General features: G+C 38.3%; 1 protein-coding gene across 2 annotated transcripts in view; it reads left to right on the top strand.

The window, feature by feature from the left end:
- The window catches only part of zfr (zinc finger RNA binding protein), an 81,975-nt gene that overhangs the window by 45,276 nt on the left and 21,760 nt on the right, over positions 1-14,939 (top strand). For both annotated transcript variants that reach the window (XR_007490668.2, XM_049764191.2), the window contains exons 9-13: positions 2,281-2,462; positions 7,694-7,813; positions 10,988-11,133; positions 13,848-14,013; positions 14,498-14,718. Coding sequence is in view for 1 of the 2 variants with exons in the window: in XM_049764191.2 (XP_049620148.1) it covers positions 2,281-2,462; positions 7,694-7,813; positions 10,988-11,133; positions 13,848-14,013; positions 14,498-14,718 (835 nt within the window). In the remaining variant the exon portion in view is untranslated. The remainder of the gene's footprint in view (positions 1-2,280; positions 2,463-7,693; positions 7,814-10,987; positions 11,134-13,847; positions 14,014-14,497; positions 14,719-14,939) is intronic.

The raw sequence follows: 14,939 nt of genomic DNA, 5'->3' as shown, positions 1-14,939 counted from the left end.
TTTGAGACTTTGACTTTGAAAAGTATGTTGAAGCGTGACGGGAGGGGCACAATTCAGAAATCGTGCTCAGCTCGTCGAAAAAATGCGATTTAAGAAATAAAATTTAAAATGCGCCTAAAACCTAAACCAAACGCTGCAGATGTTCATTTCTCCATGCGCAGTGGTCAACTCGGCACTCTACTCTTTTTACTATGCCAACCTAACCACAGTGACGGGAGAGGCACAATTCAGAAAACGTGCTCAGCTCGTCGAGAAAATGCGATTTAAGCAATAAAATTAAAAATGCTTATAAAACCTAAACCAAACGTTGCAGGTGGTCATGTCTTCATGTGCCGAGATCAACTCGGCACTCTAAAGCCCCCAAGAGCACTTTTTACTATGCCAACCTAACCAGAGTGACGGGAGGGGCACAATTCAGAAAATGTGCTCAGCTCAGCCCAAGTGAACTGCTAGATTCATCATATTCTGCGTCAAAAGAGGTTTCTGAATCGGATAAAATGATGCTATCATCTGCCATGTTGTTTGGGTTTGTTGACATCCAGATGTACAACTTGTGACGTCACAGTAATGGTGCCGCCAGTTTGGCTTTGTGCGGGACCCGATCGATAAACTGGCATTTCATTTCAGCTTTATTCTTAGTAATCGGTGTCCATTTTTAATTTCCAATGCGGCAAATGTGTTCACTTTATACATTCTATCAAATTCCGTTCTAATTGAAAAAAAAAAAGGGATGTCTCTAGCCCTTTAAGATTTCATTAAATATTTTGGACAAATTTTCATAACAGTACTGTAAAATGTTTGATAAAAAGTTTGGTACATAGTTTTGAGAGCTCAACTGAGAAGCGTGGTACAGTAATCCCACGTTTATCGCGGATAATTGGTTCCAAAAACCACCCGCGATAAGTGAAATCCGCGAAGTAGGGTCACCCGCTCATCTGTACATTTTTTGTCAGTAAATGTATATGAAACCATTTAAGTGCATATTTTATTATTCGAACATTAAATAATTGTTTCAAACATGTAAATAATACATTAATAGTATAAATAACATACAGAAAATTTTGTATAAATATTGAAAATATAAATATTATACGTGTGTTTGTGTGACATGTTAACAATAAGTACTGGGCAGGCTAACGGCTTCACGGAAAGATGCTAATTCGCGATCGTGCTAACACGCGAAAACGGACCTCTAAAGGAATCTAAACCAACATTTGGACCAATACTACATTGTCCTAAAGGTTAGACATATGTGATCTTTCATTTCTCTTGTTAGGAGACCCACTTATATCATCAATGACTGCTGTACCACTGTAACATGTATGTACACGAACGTGAAACAGGAAGTGGTATCGCCAGAAAACGGCCTTCAAAATCAAGCACCCTACCTCAAATCAAAGCACGACTGAATAACATAACATGGAGAATTCGTAACATACTGTAAATGTTTTTAGACCAGCTTTTATTATTATAATTTTTTTTATAACAAGGTACAAGTGTACACACTGTAAATATGTTTTTAGAACTCTTTCATTATTATAAAATGTTTTCTATAACAAGGTACAACACTATAAATATGTATGTAAATGTTTTAGAACTCTTATTATTATAACAATTTTTTTATAAAAAGGTACAAGCGTACGCACTGCAATTGTGTGGGCACTTCCTGCCTTCTGCTGGTGTGTGGGCAACTTTCATGCCATAATTCCCCACATTAGAAGTTTTATTTTGAATTTGGAAAAAAAATCTGCGATGTAGTGAAACCGCAATAAATGAACCGCGATGTAGCAAGGGATTACTGTATTTTCAAATTATTTGGTTTAGTATATATTTATCAATTTAATGTGTTGTATGTAATATTTCAATGTAACTCATTATACAATACATAATTGCAAAGCATCTAACTCAGAATACAATACATTGTTGCAAAGCATCTAACCACCCAGCCACTCCTGAATGTTTTTTTTAATGCTCACGTTAATTCTTTAGAGTAAGTGGCTGTATGGAATAAGCTAAGATCCTTTAAGATAAAGAATAGATATTGCAAGCATATATCACACTAACCCTAGCTTTTATCTTCTAATGCAAGATGACTCAATTTAGCAATATTATTAGAATATCACTCTTTGTCTGAAAGATGCCTAAAAAGGCATTTTATTACAAGTATCTAATGAAAAGTTGAGTCGTCTGTTTATTTAGGCGAATATACACTAGATTTGTAACTTCAAACGTTAGTGGTGTATAATTTTAAATCAGAATGTTTACATGTTTTGAATGCAGGTGGAACTAAATTGCAAACCACAGTGAAGACTGAAGAGTGCAAAGGCGAGACCCCCAAGACTGCAATGTCCTCTTCAGCTGCTGTAGATGTCAATACAGAGGTTTCAGAATCCCTGTCTGCATCGACCCTGGCTGCACTGCAGAGTGATGTCCAACCTGTTGGACATGACTATGTTGAAGAGGTCAGCTTTGATTGAATTGTCCATGGCCAATCAAGGCCAAGTTAATAAAGAACGATGAGATTTAATGAAAATATAGTTAAAACCCCCGGGTTTGAAATGCACTACAATAAAAATGATTGTCTTTTTCCTGTCTCTCAGACATGACATAAAAGCCATACTAAACTTTTCTTGTAGGTCAATTAGGAAATCTGTTTCATTTCATTTGTAAGTTTACACTAAAGTTACTATGCCTTTTAAACAATTTGTGAAAACAAGATGTAAGTTTCTGCATTTGAGTTAGAGACACACCTGTGGCTTTGTTTGAAGGCACACCTGAAGCACACGGTTTGTTGTTTGTAGAGTTACTGTGCCTTTTAAACAATTTGTGGAAACAAGATGTAACTTTCTACATTTGAGTTAGAGACACACCTGTGGTTGTGTTTGAAGGCACACGGTTTGTTTGTGCAACATAATGGGAAAGTACAAAGAAATCAGCCAAGATATCAGGAAGAGAATTGTGGATAGTCTCTTCCCCTTGGGTGAGACTTCCAGATCCATCTTCATCTGTTGAAATAATTATACACAAGTATGGGGAATTCCAGCCATCATACCACTCAGGAAGGAGATAGTTTCTGTATTCCAAAGAGAAAAGTGCGTATTTGTTTGTATGAACCCAAGAACAGGCAAAATACCTTAAACAAAATACCTCAAAGAAAATACCTTAAAGAAGCTTGTTGAAGCCGGTAAGCTTGAGAACCCCATCCCAGCTGTAAAATACAGAGGTAGCAGGATCATGTTGTGAGGGTTTTTGCTCTAGGAGTGAGTGGTCCTCTTCGCAAAATGTAGATGGTATCATGAGGAAAGAACAATACAGGACTGTCTCAGAAAATTTGAATATTGTGATGAAGTTCTTTATTTTCTGTAATGCAATTAAAAAAACAAAAATGTCATACATTCTGGATTCATTACAAACCTACTGAAATATTGCAAGCCTTTTATTATTTTAATATTGCTGATTATGGCATATAGCTTAAGAAAACTCAAATATCCTATCTCAAAATATGAGAATATTTCCTCAGATCAAGTAAAAAAAAATATTTATAACAGCAAAACAAAAATCAAACATTTGAAAATGTCTATTAATGCACTCAGTACTTGCTTGGGAATCCTTTTGCACGGATTACTGCAACCAATGCGGCGTGTCATGGAGGCAATCAACCTGTGGCATTGCTGAGGTGTTATGGATGCCCAGGATGCTTCAATAGCGGCCTTTAGCTCATTTGCATTGTTGGGTCTGGTGTCTTTCAGCTTCTTCTTCACAATACTCCAAATATTTTCTATGGGGTTCAGGTAAGGGGAATTGGCAGGCCAATCGAGGACAGTAATGCAATGGTCAGTACACCATTTACTGGTGGTTTTGGCACTGTGGGCAGGTGCCAGATCATGCTGGAAAATGAAATCATCATCTCCATAGAGCTTTTCAGCAGACGGAAGCATGTAGTGGTCTAAAATCTGCATTTACTCTGGACTTGATGAAACACAGTGGACCAACACCAGCAGCTGACATGGCTCCCCAAACCATCACTGACTGTGGGAACTTCACACTGGATTTCAAGCAACTTGGATTTTGCTCCTCTCCAGCCTCTCTCCAGACCGGCGCCTTGACTTCCAAATGAAATACAAAACTTGCTTTCGTCTGAAAAGAGGACTTTGGACCACTCTGGAACTGTCCAGTGCTTCTTCTCCATAGCCCAAGTCAGACGCTTCTTCCGTTGTCTTGAGTTCAGAAGTGGCTTGACCATGGGATTAAGGCTATTGTAGCCCATTTCCCGGACACGTCTGTGAACAGTGGCTTTTGATACCTGGACTCCAGCTTCAGTCCACTGTCTTTGAAGCTCCCCCAAATTCTGGAAGCGACTCTTCTTCACAATGCTATTAAGGCTGCGGTCAAAAGTCTTGCAATATTTCAGTTGATTTGTAATGAATCCAGAATGTATGACATTTTTGTTTTTTTAATTGCATTACAGAAAATAAAGAACTTAATCACAATAGTCTAAATTTCTGTGACAGTCCTGTATGTGTAACTAGAAAATGCAATTTCTGGAGAAATTGCAGGTGAAGGCGAAGAAACTGAATACATTCTTAGGGAATGCTGCAGAATGATGTTGAAACGAGTTGAATTATTTGAGAAATGCAGAAATGAGAAGTGTAAAATGAAATTTTGGAGAATTTGGGGTGAATTTCAAAATTGAAAGTTTGGAATTTTTGGTAGGTGGGAAGTTGTGGAATAGGTAGGAAAATTATGAACACTTAAATGTTGGGAAGTCGGTTGAAACTTGTAGAAATAAGAGGTGAAAATCATAATGGGGGGAATGTGGAGTGAATTTCAAAATTGAAAATGTGGAATTTTTGTCAAGTGGGAAGTTGTGGAATAGTTAGGGAAAAGATGAACATTTGAAAGTTGGAACGAGTTGAGTCGGTCAAAACATGTAGAAATTAGAAGGGAAAACGAAATTTGGGAAAAATTGTCATGAATTTCAGAATTGAAAATGTGGAATTTTTCGTGTGTGAAGTTGTGGAATAATCCACAGATTATGGATTATCTATAAGGAAAAAGATGAACAGTTTAAAGTTGAAATGGGTTGAATCGATTGAAAAATGCTGAAGTTACATTAACTGTTAAATGCCCCATAGAGAATGAATGGGTATTTAAAAGAAAAAAAGTGCCCAATTTTTTTTTTTAATTTGGACCGAAACGAAAACTACGGGTTTAAGAGGCTCACTTTGGAGTTCTAAAGTTGAAACGGGTAGAATCGGACAAAAGTGTAAAAGTTAGAGCAAATGTTTAATTTAGGTCACTTCTGGTTTTATTTAAGGCACTTCTGGTTGAATTAAGGTCACTTCCGGTTTATTTGGGGTACTTCTGGTTTGTTTGGGGTCACTTCCGGTTTAGTTGAGGTCACTTCCGGTTTATTTGTGTCACTTCCGGTTTAATTTAGGCAACTTCTGACTTATTTGGGTCACTTCCGGTTTGATTTGGGGCACTTCCGGTTCACTTCCTGTTAGAATTGGGGCACTTCCGGTTCACTTCCTGTTAAAATTGGGGCCCTTCTTGTTTGTTTTGGGGCACTTCCGGTTCACTTCGTGTTCATTTTGGGGCACTTCTGGGTCAATCCAAGAATACCGCCACACTGTGGAAATGGGGGTGAAGGGGTGAATTGGGTAAGCATAGTGGAAGTGGGAATGAAGGGGGTGAATGTGGTAAGCATAAGTTGAACAAAGTGAATAAAGTTGGAGTGGGTTGAATCGGTTGAAAAAGGTAGAAATTAGAAGGGAAAAACCAAATTTTGGAGAATTTGGCGTGAATTTCAAAATTGAAAATTTGGAATTTTCGGTAAGTAGGAAGTTGTGAAACAGGTAGGCAAAAGATGAACAGTTGAAAGTTGGAACGAGTTGAATTGGTTGAAAAATGTAGAAATTAGAGTTGGAAAATGAAATTTTGGAGAATTTGGGGTGAATTTCAAAATTGAAAATTTGGAATTTTTGGTAAGTGGGAAGCTGTGGAATAGCTTTTCTTAGGCAAAAGAAAAACAGTTGAAAGTTGGAACGGGTTGAATCGGTGGAAAAATGTAGAAATTAGAAGGGAAAAACGAAATTTTGGAGAATTTGGGGTGGATTTCAAATTTGAAATTTTGGAATTTTTGGTAAGTGGGAAGTTGTGGAATAGGTAGGCAAAAGATGAATAGTTGAAAGTTTGAATGGGTTGAATCGGTTGAAAATTGTAGAAATTAGAGGTGAAAAATGACATTGAGAAATTTTGCGGAAATTTTAAAGGTGAAATTTTTGAATTTGGCAATTTTGGGAATGTCGAATCTTTCGATGATGATGATGATAGAACTTTATTCATCCCACAGCGGGGAAATATACTTGTCACAGCAGCGCATACGAGTGCAAGAATACGAGTGCCAAAATTTCTAAAAAGGATAAATAACAGACAAGGACAAAGACAAGTGCCGCTAGTAGAGACGAAACACAATTATATCAGGTGCCACGCATGTTGTAGAGTCTGACATCAGAGGGAATAAAGGACCTGCGAAATCGTTACTTCCTACACCGTGGGTGTAATAGTCTGCTGCTAAAGGAGCTGCTCAGGGACCGCACAATGTCATGGAGGGGGTGAGAGGTGTTGTCCATGTTGGACGTGTGCTTATACCCTTTTGCCAGTTTGCCTGTATGCCCCTATGAGCCACAGTGCCTGTTACTTTTTTGCCAATAATTCAGTAAAGCAATCAAAACTGAACCACGTCTTCCCTCCTGTGTTCTGACCGACACCCGGGGGCGAAAAAAAGCATAACCATCCGAGCCAACCCCCTATACCACAGGTGTCAAACTCAAGGCCCGGGGGCCAGATACGGCCCGCCACATCATTTTATGTGGCCCGCGAAGACAAGTTGTGTATATAATTCGTGTGTCATTACTAGAATTGCAAATTGTCTTCACTTTTAATAGTATCTTTTTTTTTTTTATTTGACCAGTTTTTACTCGTCCGATTTGAAAATGAGTTATTTGTCAGTTTGTTTTGTAGCTTTTACTGTATGTAATACTAGGTGCTCATTCATTTATTTGGTTTGACAGTCATAATGGCCCTCCGAAAGAAGCTATGACTACAATGCGGCCCGCGAAAAAAATGAGTTTGACACCCCTGGTGTAGAATTCGCCTTCACACTAGTAAAGTGAATAGTGTAGAATAACATAAGTGTGAAGGCGAAGGCCTTCACACTAAATGCTGAAGTCACAAGACATCAACCAGAGAGTTAAAGTTTAGTCGCAAACATTGATTCGAAGCATACTGCCATACTGGTTACAAACTGGCTTAAGGATACAATTTCCTATTGGAATTTTTTGGCCAGTGAAAAAGAAGTAATGAACCACAATTCCTGCCATCTATTGTGGGAGGCTTGTGAAAGGTTATCCAAAATGTTTGATCCAAGCCAAACGGTTTAAAGGCACTTGTATCAAATAGTAATGATATTATTTATAAAATTAGAATTATGAAGAAAGCAAGGAAATATTTAAGCCTTCACTAATTATCCCTGCATTTAGCAAGTAAAACTAATTATGGTAATCCTATTTGCCCTACAACAGAAGTGTTATGTCAAACTGTGATAGGGAAAAAAGTACCTGTGTTAATTAGTGTATGTAAACTTCTGGTTTCAACTGTATCAACTTGAATATGTACAACTGATTTCAAGGTCCGAAATGATGAAGGCAAAGTGATCCGCTTCCATTGCAAGCTCTGTGAATGTAGTTTCAACGATCCAAATGCAAAAGAAATGCATTTAAAGGGACGGAGGCATCGCCTGCAATACAAGGTTTGTTTCTTTCCCTTTATTCTCCATCCTTAAACCCGCGAAGGTTATGTCCAATGTATAAATTAAATGCAAAAGCACATTTTATTTTCAACGCCACACTCTCTGAATCATAGAACTATTGAAATGTTTTGCCACCTATTTTGACTCGTATGATATGGTAACCTCATCCCCTATTGTACTTGGGCCAGTTTCTTACACCAGAGGTCCCCAACCACTGGGCCGCGGGCCGGTACCGGTCCGTAGGTCACTTGGTACCGGGCCGCCAAGCCGCACAGGGAAAAAAAAAAATAAAAATTATCGACGATCAATTAATTCAGGTCAAGACGCTCGTCCCGGCCACGTGACAAGTTTCCCCAGTCGAACCCGCAAAGCTAGCGAAAATGAGTAAGAATTTACCGTGTTTGTCGGACTAAAAGTCGCTTCGGAATATACGTCGCATTAGCCATAAAATGCACAATAAAGTGGAAAAAAAAACTATAAGTCGCATTTTGGGGGAAATTTATTCGACAAAATCCAACACTAAGAACAGACATGAACGAGCAACAACAGGCTAAACGATAGGTATGCTAACGTGACAAACACAAACGAAGAGCTGAGAATGGGCCTGACGTAACATTCAGAGTTATTCAAATAACTATTACATAAATATTATGCTTATAAAACCATCTGTGTCACTCCAATTCATTAAATCCATCGATCGTCTTTTATGTAAACGATGCCGCGTACGTGCCGCTGACGTCGGACTCGTCGTGAGTTGCAGTTCTAATTATTCCACAGACCCATATAACGATATATAAAGTATATATCAACTATCATATAAACAATAATATCAAACCATCTGTGTCACTCCAAATCATTAAATCCATCGATCAAATTCCTCGTCCTTTGTCAACAACGCTGCGCGTGCGCCGCTGACGCCAGCCTCGTCGTTATTCCACATATCTAGTATATAACTATCTTGTAGCGTTAACAAAGTACCAGGAAAGACGTGGGTTTGGTAAACGGCTTTTTCTTTAACAAAACAAGAGTTCAACGAGCCAACAACTACTGAACTGCAACGATAAAAACATATACACGAAATAAAATATATCAAATATCTAGAACAAATAGTTCACCGCCACACGGCCCCAAGCACCGGCGTGGACTTCCATCTCCGGAGGTGGCACTTCCAGCCACGGAGGTGGACGAGAGCTCCATAGAATAGGACCGGGCGTGCGTAAAAGCCATGTCCAAGCCCCATCCACCGTCCCCAGACAGCCACCCGGCCGAGCACTGGCCCCCGACTTCCATCCACGGAGGTGAAAGAGAGCTTCGTAGAGTAGGACCGGGCGTGTATAAAAGTCATAATAGTTTTTCAAACCTTCTGTGTCACTCCAAATCATTAAATCCTTCAAACTCTTCGTCCTCCGTGTCACTTACAAAGCCGCTAATGATGCCGGTAGTACGTGGGGCCCTTCGTCATCTTCGTCATCCCGTGATCGAATCCTTTCTCCTTTATGTAAACAGCCGCCGCGCCGCGCCGCTGACGTCACTTGCAGTTCAAATTACAGTAATCACTTGCTACATCACTGTTCGTTTATTTTTTTGGGGAAAATTTTTGAAAAAAATTCACATATAAGTCGCCCCCCCAACCCAAACTATGAAAAAAAAACGTGACTTATGGTCCAAAAAATACTGTATTTTGAACAATATAAAAAAAATTGGTGATTTTCTCCCTATTACATCCGTCGGTTCAGGTCAAGACGCTCGTCTCGGTCACGTGATATGTCACCTCAGTCGAGCCCGCGAAGCAAGCAAAAATGAGCACAAAACAGAGCTGTTTGGAAAGCTTCGTCGGAAAGGGAAAAAAGCCCAATGAAGAGACAGAAGAAGAGGCTACGATTTCTAAGAAAAGGAAAGCTGCATTTAAAAGAAAATTTATGGAGTCCTACTTAAAATATGGATTTATCGCCACAGGTGACTCTGACGCGCCAAGCCCACTCTGCATAATATGTGGTGACATGCTAGCTAACAAGGCAATGAAGCCTTCAAAACTGCTTCGGCACATGGCGACCAAGCAGCCTGCATTTAAAGACAAACCTTGACCTCTTCGGGTGTCATTGTCTCCAATTACGCCTAGATGGGACCGGCTCGTTTCTGAGAAACAAGCTCAGTGCTCCCACTAATTCAACGTAATGGTGAGTTTTATTAATAAAATTTAATAAATAATTACTAAAATATTAATAAAAAATAATTACTAATAAATAAATAAATGAATAATAATTTAAAAAATCGTTTATAAAAGTTGTTTATACTTGTTTTTATGCCACTCTTATCATTTTATTTAATCGTATTTATATATTTATTATGAATGTATTATTTATTTATATATATGTAGATGTATTATTTATATAAAGGCCGGTCCGCGAAAATATTTCTGACACGTAACCGGTCCGTGGCGCAAAAAACATCCTCTCTATACTGACTGAATACTTTTACGCTACATAAACCTTTCCCATTCCCTTAATAATCATTCCCACACTGTTCTGTGCATGTATTGTACCTTTACAGTACTACGTATATAAAAGAAAACTCCCAACTCCTTCTGTACCCGTTGGTGCTTCTGCCCTTGCGCGTGGCCGGCTGCCATCGCCTGCATTTGAACTCCGTCACGTCCGCAGTGACTCACATTGATCAGAAGCTCATTGCCGCTGCCCTGACTCCTGGACTGCAGTGCTTTTTTTTCCTCTACATACACGGCAGCCGCGCACCCCTCCGTTGTCCTCAGTGAAGCACATTGCTCAGGGGCACGCCCCGCGCTATGAGCACTCATTGCCGCTGTCTCGATTCTTTCTGCATGGTGGTGCATTTTTCCTTTGTGCGCAGCTGTGATTAACAGTGGATCGGAACATGGATGACCATAGATCTCAGAAATCAGAAATCAGAAAACCTTTATTGTCATTCTACATAGATGACAATAAAGGTTTTCTGATTCCTGATTTCTGAGATCTATGGTCATCTGCATTCGTAATGATTTCAATCAGATTGACAAAAAGGTCTCCGTGTCAACCCGGCTAATGATTCTAAAATAATGAAATAATCAATCTTGCTCAACCACCCTCATTTATACATTTCATTCATGATTATTAACAATGATAATTTGCGGTTTTTTGTTTTCTGTGCCCAAACATTCAGAAAAAGGTCAACCCAGATTTGCAGGTGGAGGTGAAGCCTAGCATCAGAGCAAGGAAGATTCAAGAAGAAAAGATGAGAAAGCAGATGCAAAAAGAGGAATACTGGAGAAGACGAGAGGAAGAGGAACGTTGGCGAATGGAAATGCGGTATGGTTATTGTGATTTCTTCTTTTGAATGGCAAGAATATGGAGTATACAATAAGGAGTTTGATGTATCTACATCACCTTATTTTCCTATTAGAAAAATCTCAGCACAGCAGTAAATGTCAACATTTTCACACAATTCTCTTTTTTTTGGCTCTACATACCATAATGATTTTGAAATTAAATGCTTATTTTGCTTAAATGCTTAAATTAAAAGATGTGTAACTGAAGGTTTTCAGCTTCAATTTGAGGGTGTTATCCAAGTCAGGAACACTGTAGGAATCACAACCGTTGGTATATATGCCTCTCATAATAATGATTATTAATTTTTGCACGTTCTTTCATTTTTGCAGTATAAAATCTAATCAAATATGTAAAGTTTTCCGAGTTTTATATCTTCAAACCATTCCTAGTTTACAGATGTATGTGAGCAGGCAAAAACAGATGTCTTCTAACATTTTTATATTAAAGAATTATGGCAAGACCTAACAGACATGAATCAGACGGCGCCTCATTCAGCCAACCTCACACCAATGTATATACTGACATTGAAACCTAATAAAAACAGACGCGAGACTAGTTTTGTGTCATGGCTTTTGAAAAGGCTGTAAAAAGACTAAGGGTGTATTCAGACCTGACTGTTTGGCCCACTTTAAACGAACCAGGTTTCGACTGTAACGCTGGTCTGAACCTTTTATGCAGGTGTGAATAAACACAAACTAATCCTGGTGCGAATTAAAGTGTTAACAAAACTTGAGAGATATGGCATACAAGGTATGCCACTCACTTGGTTAAACAGTTATTTATCAAACAGGAATCAATATGTGCAATTAATGGACTTCAAATCAAAGCTAAAGCAGGTAAAGTGTGGGGTTCCTCAGGGCTCAATATTAGGCCCCTTGTTATTTATTTTGTATGTTAATGATATGTGCAAGGTCTCCAGATTACTCAAGGCCGTAGTTTTTGCAGATGACACGAATCTGCTCTGTAGTGGGGACGACCTGGACCAACTACAGGATATTCTGGGTATTGAAATGGAAAAATTACAGAGTTGGTTTGACACAAATAAACTTACATTGAATTTAAGTAAAACAAGGTATATTATATTTGGAAACCGTCCGACAAACACAGACAAAATTCTTACAATAAATAATATAGAAATAGAAAGAGTGAATGAAGTAAAATTTCTTGGAGTGCTAATAGATAAAAAATTAAGTTGGAAACCACATATAATGTATATCAAATCAAAGATCTCAAAATCACTGGCAGTATTGTATAAAGTAAAAGATCTTATAAACCAAACATCATTATATTCCTTGTACTGCTCCTTCATACTCCCATACATTATGTACTGTGTGGAGGTGTGGGGCAACACATACAAAACAAACACAGATCCAATCTACATTCTACAAAAAAAAGCTATACGACTTGTAAATAATGTTGATTACAGAGAACCATCTAACCCTCTTTTTGTAAAACTGAATGCACTGAAATACAATGATCTAGTCGATTTTAAAACCATCCAACTCATGTACAAAATAAAAAATAATCAATTACCAAACAGTATCCAGAGGTTGTTTGAGTGGAGGGAAAGTACCTATGATTTAAGAGGAACACTTATGTTTAAAAGAGATTTGGTGAGAACAACTTTAAAGTTGCATTGTATAACAGTTAAAGGTGTGGAATTATGGAACGCCAGCAGTGCCGAACTAAAGAATTGTAGTTCTTTACCTCAGTTTAAAAAAATTTATAAAGGCAAAATACTGATGGGATACCGTAGCATGCTGTGAGGTGTTTAAACTGCTTTTGTATTTATCTAAAGGAGGTGTATGTATGCATAAGTGTGTGTATGTATAATATCTATATGTATGTATGTATGTATGTATGTGTATATGTATATATATATATATGTATATCTTTAACATATCTGAAAATGGACAAATCTTGACGGAATCAAGCAAACGTGGTTACAAGGGGTAGAGCTAGATAAGCCTAGGCTTCCTTCTACTCCCTTTTTGAACAAATAAGAATTTTACGATAAAGTGAAAATTTATAACGCAATGTTTTTTTTTTTTTCTTTTCTTTCTTCTCTATTGTACTATGGAGTTATTATTTTCAGTATTGTTACTTTCTTTCTTGTATTTCTTTAAATGTTCGAAATAGATAAACAAACAAACAAAAAACAAACCGAGAACCATTTTTTAAGTGGTCTCTGTTCACTTTCAAACGAATTCTAGTGCGGTTCGCTTCATGTGTGAATACAAACAGTATAGATCGAACCAAAAGCACAAATATGCAGAGCAGGAATGCAGCACGTAGGACTCGCACGTTTTCCTCCATTTCCGGGTCTTTGCTCTGTGTGCCGCCTTGGTCATTGCTGTCCAATGGGAGCACAGATCGTCACAAGCGTGGGTGTGTTTACAAGTCAAGTCAAGTCAAGTCAAGTTTATTTGTATAGCCCTAAATCACAAACAGTCTCAAAGGGCTTCACATAGCCAAAATTGACAATTATTCTCAAAGCATCCCCTGATCATAAGCTCCCAAAATTTACTTAACTTGCAAAATGTACAATCTGAATAGGAACCGCACCAAACGAAAAAAAAATTAAGTCTGCTTTTGGTCCCGACAAAACAGGCGGACTAAAACACTTTTCTGGTCTGAATACACCTTAAGAAATAAGTCATAAGTAAATAAATTGAGATGTCACTTAATTTCAGGCGATATGAAGAAGACATGTATTGGAGACGTATGGAAGAAGAACAGCACCACTGGGATGAGCGCCGTCGTGGACCAGATGGAGGGTATCCACAGGGTCCACCTGGCCCTCCGGGTCTTCTCGGAGTTCGACCTGGTATCCCGGGTTTACAGCCACAGGGTCCTCTGGTAAGGTCAAGTGAATTTCCTCTGTGGATATACAAACCCTTCATCTACCCACCCATCATTCGATACAGTTATGTCATGATTCAAAGCCTGAATTGTCTCCGGGTTGGCATTGTAAATGTTCTCAATTGCCTCACTTGGATAAATAAATAATAAATACAGATTTTTTTAAATATTATATGTTTAAATATAGATTTTTTTTATATAGAGAGATTTTTTTTAATTGTATAAAAGAATCGCAACATGACACAAGGATATTGAAATTGTTGCTGGGGAAACTGTTGCTGGAAGTGTCCGCCGTAGCAAATTTCAGCCCCAATAAGGTCGGGAGAACTTTAGCAGTGTTTTTGGAATCCAAACACGTATTGAGGAGCTTTACACGTTTGTTTTAGGATTTACCATCAAACACAAAAACTCAATTGCAGTTTACTATGCTTTAGGAGATTTCTTCATTGCACTTGTACTTCAATACTCTTGTGCCCTGCAGCACCTTCGGCGACCTGACTCTTCAGATGACCGCTATGTCATGACCAAGCATGCTTCCATCTACCCCTCAGAGGAGGAGCTGCAATCTATTCAGAAAATTGTGTCAATCACAGAGCGTGCCCTCAAGCTGGTTTCAGACATAATAACAGATGAGGACAAGATCAAGGAAGATGATGACGACGAAAAGAAAGAAACACTAAAAGATAGGTGTGACATCGACAGGTATGGTAGCTGTGATAATTTTTTATTGTATCCAAATTTACAGTAACGGTGATTCTTGCGACTGCATTGTAACATTTAATGACCTCGATGAAAGTGCTTTAGTTTTTCTGCCTTTCAAAGTTACGGGAAGTCCAGACTGATTGATAATACAAGATGCCAAAAATTGTTCTTTATGCTCTACAGTTGAATTCATGAAAGGTTCCTAAATTTGCGAAGGGATC

Source organism: Syngnathus scovelli, chromosome 3 (genome assembly GCF_024217435.2).
Source record: "Syngnathus scovelli strain Florida chromosome 3, RoL_Ssco_1.2, whole genome shotgun sequence".
In the NCBI taxonomy this organism is placed as follows: domain Eukaryota; kingdom Metazoa; phylum Chordata; class Actinopteri; order Syngnathiformes; family Syngnathidae; genus Syngnathus; species Syngnathus scovelli.
The sequence above is the reverse complement of the archived record's forward strand: the minus strand, read 5'-3'. Positions and strand labels throughout refer to the sequence as shown.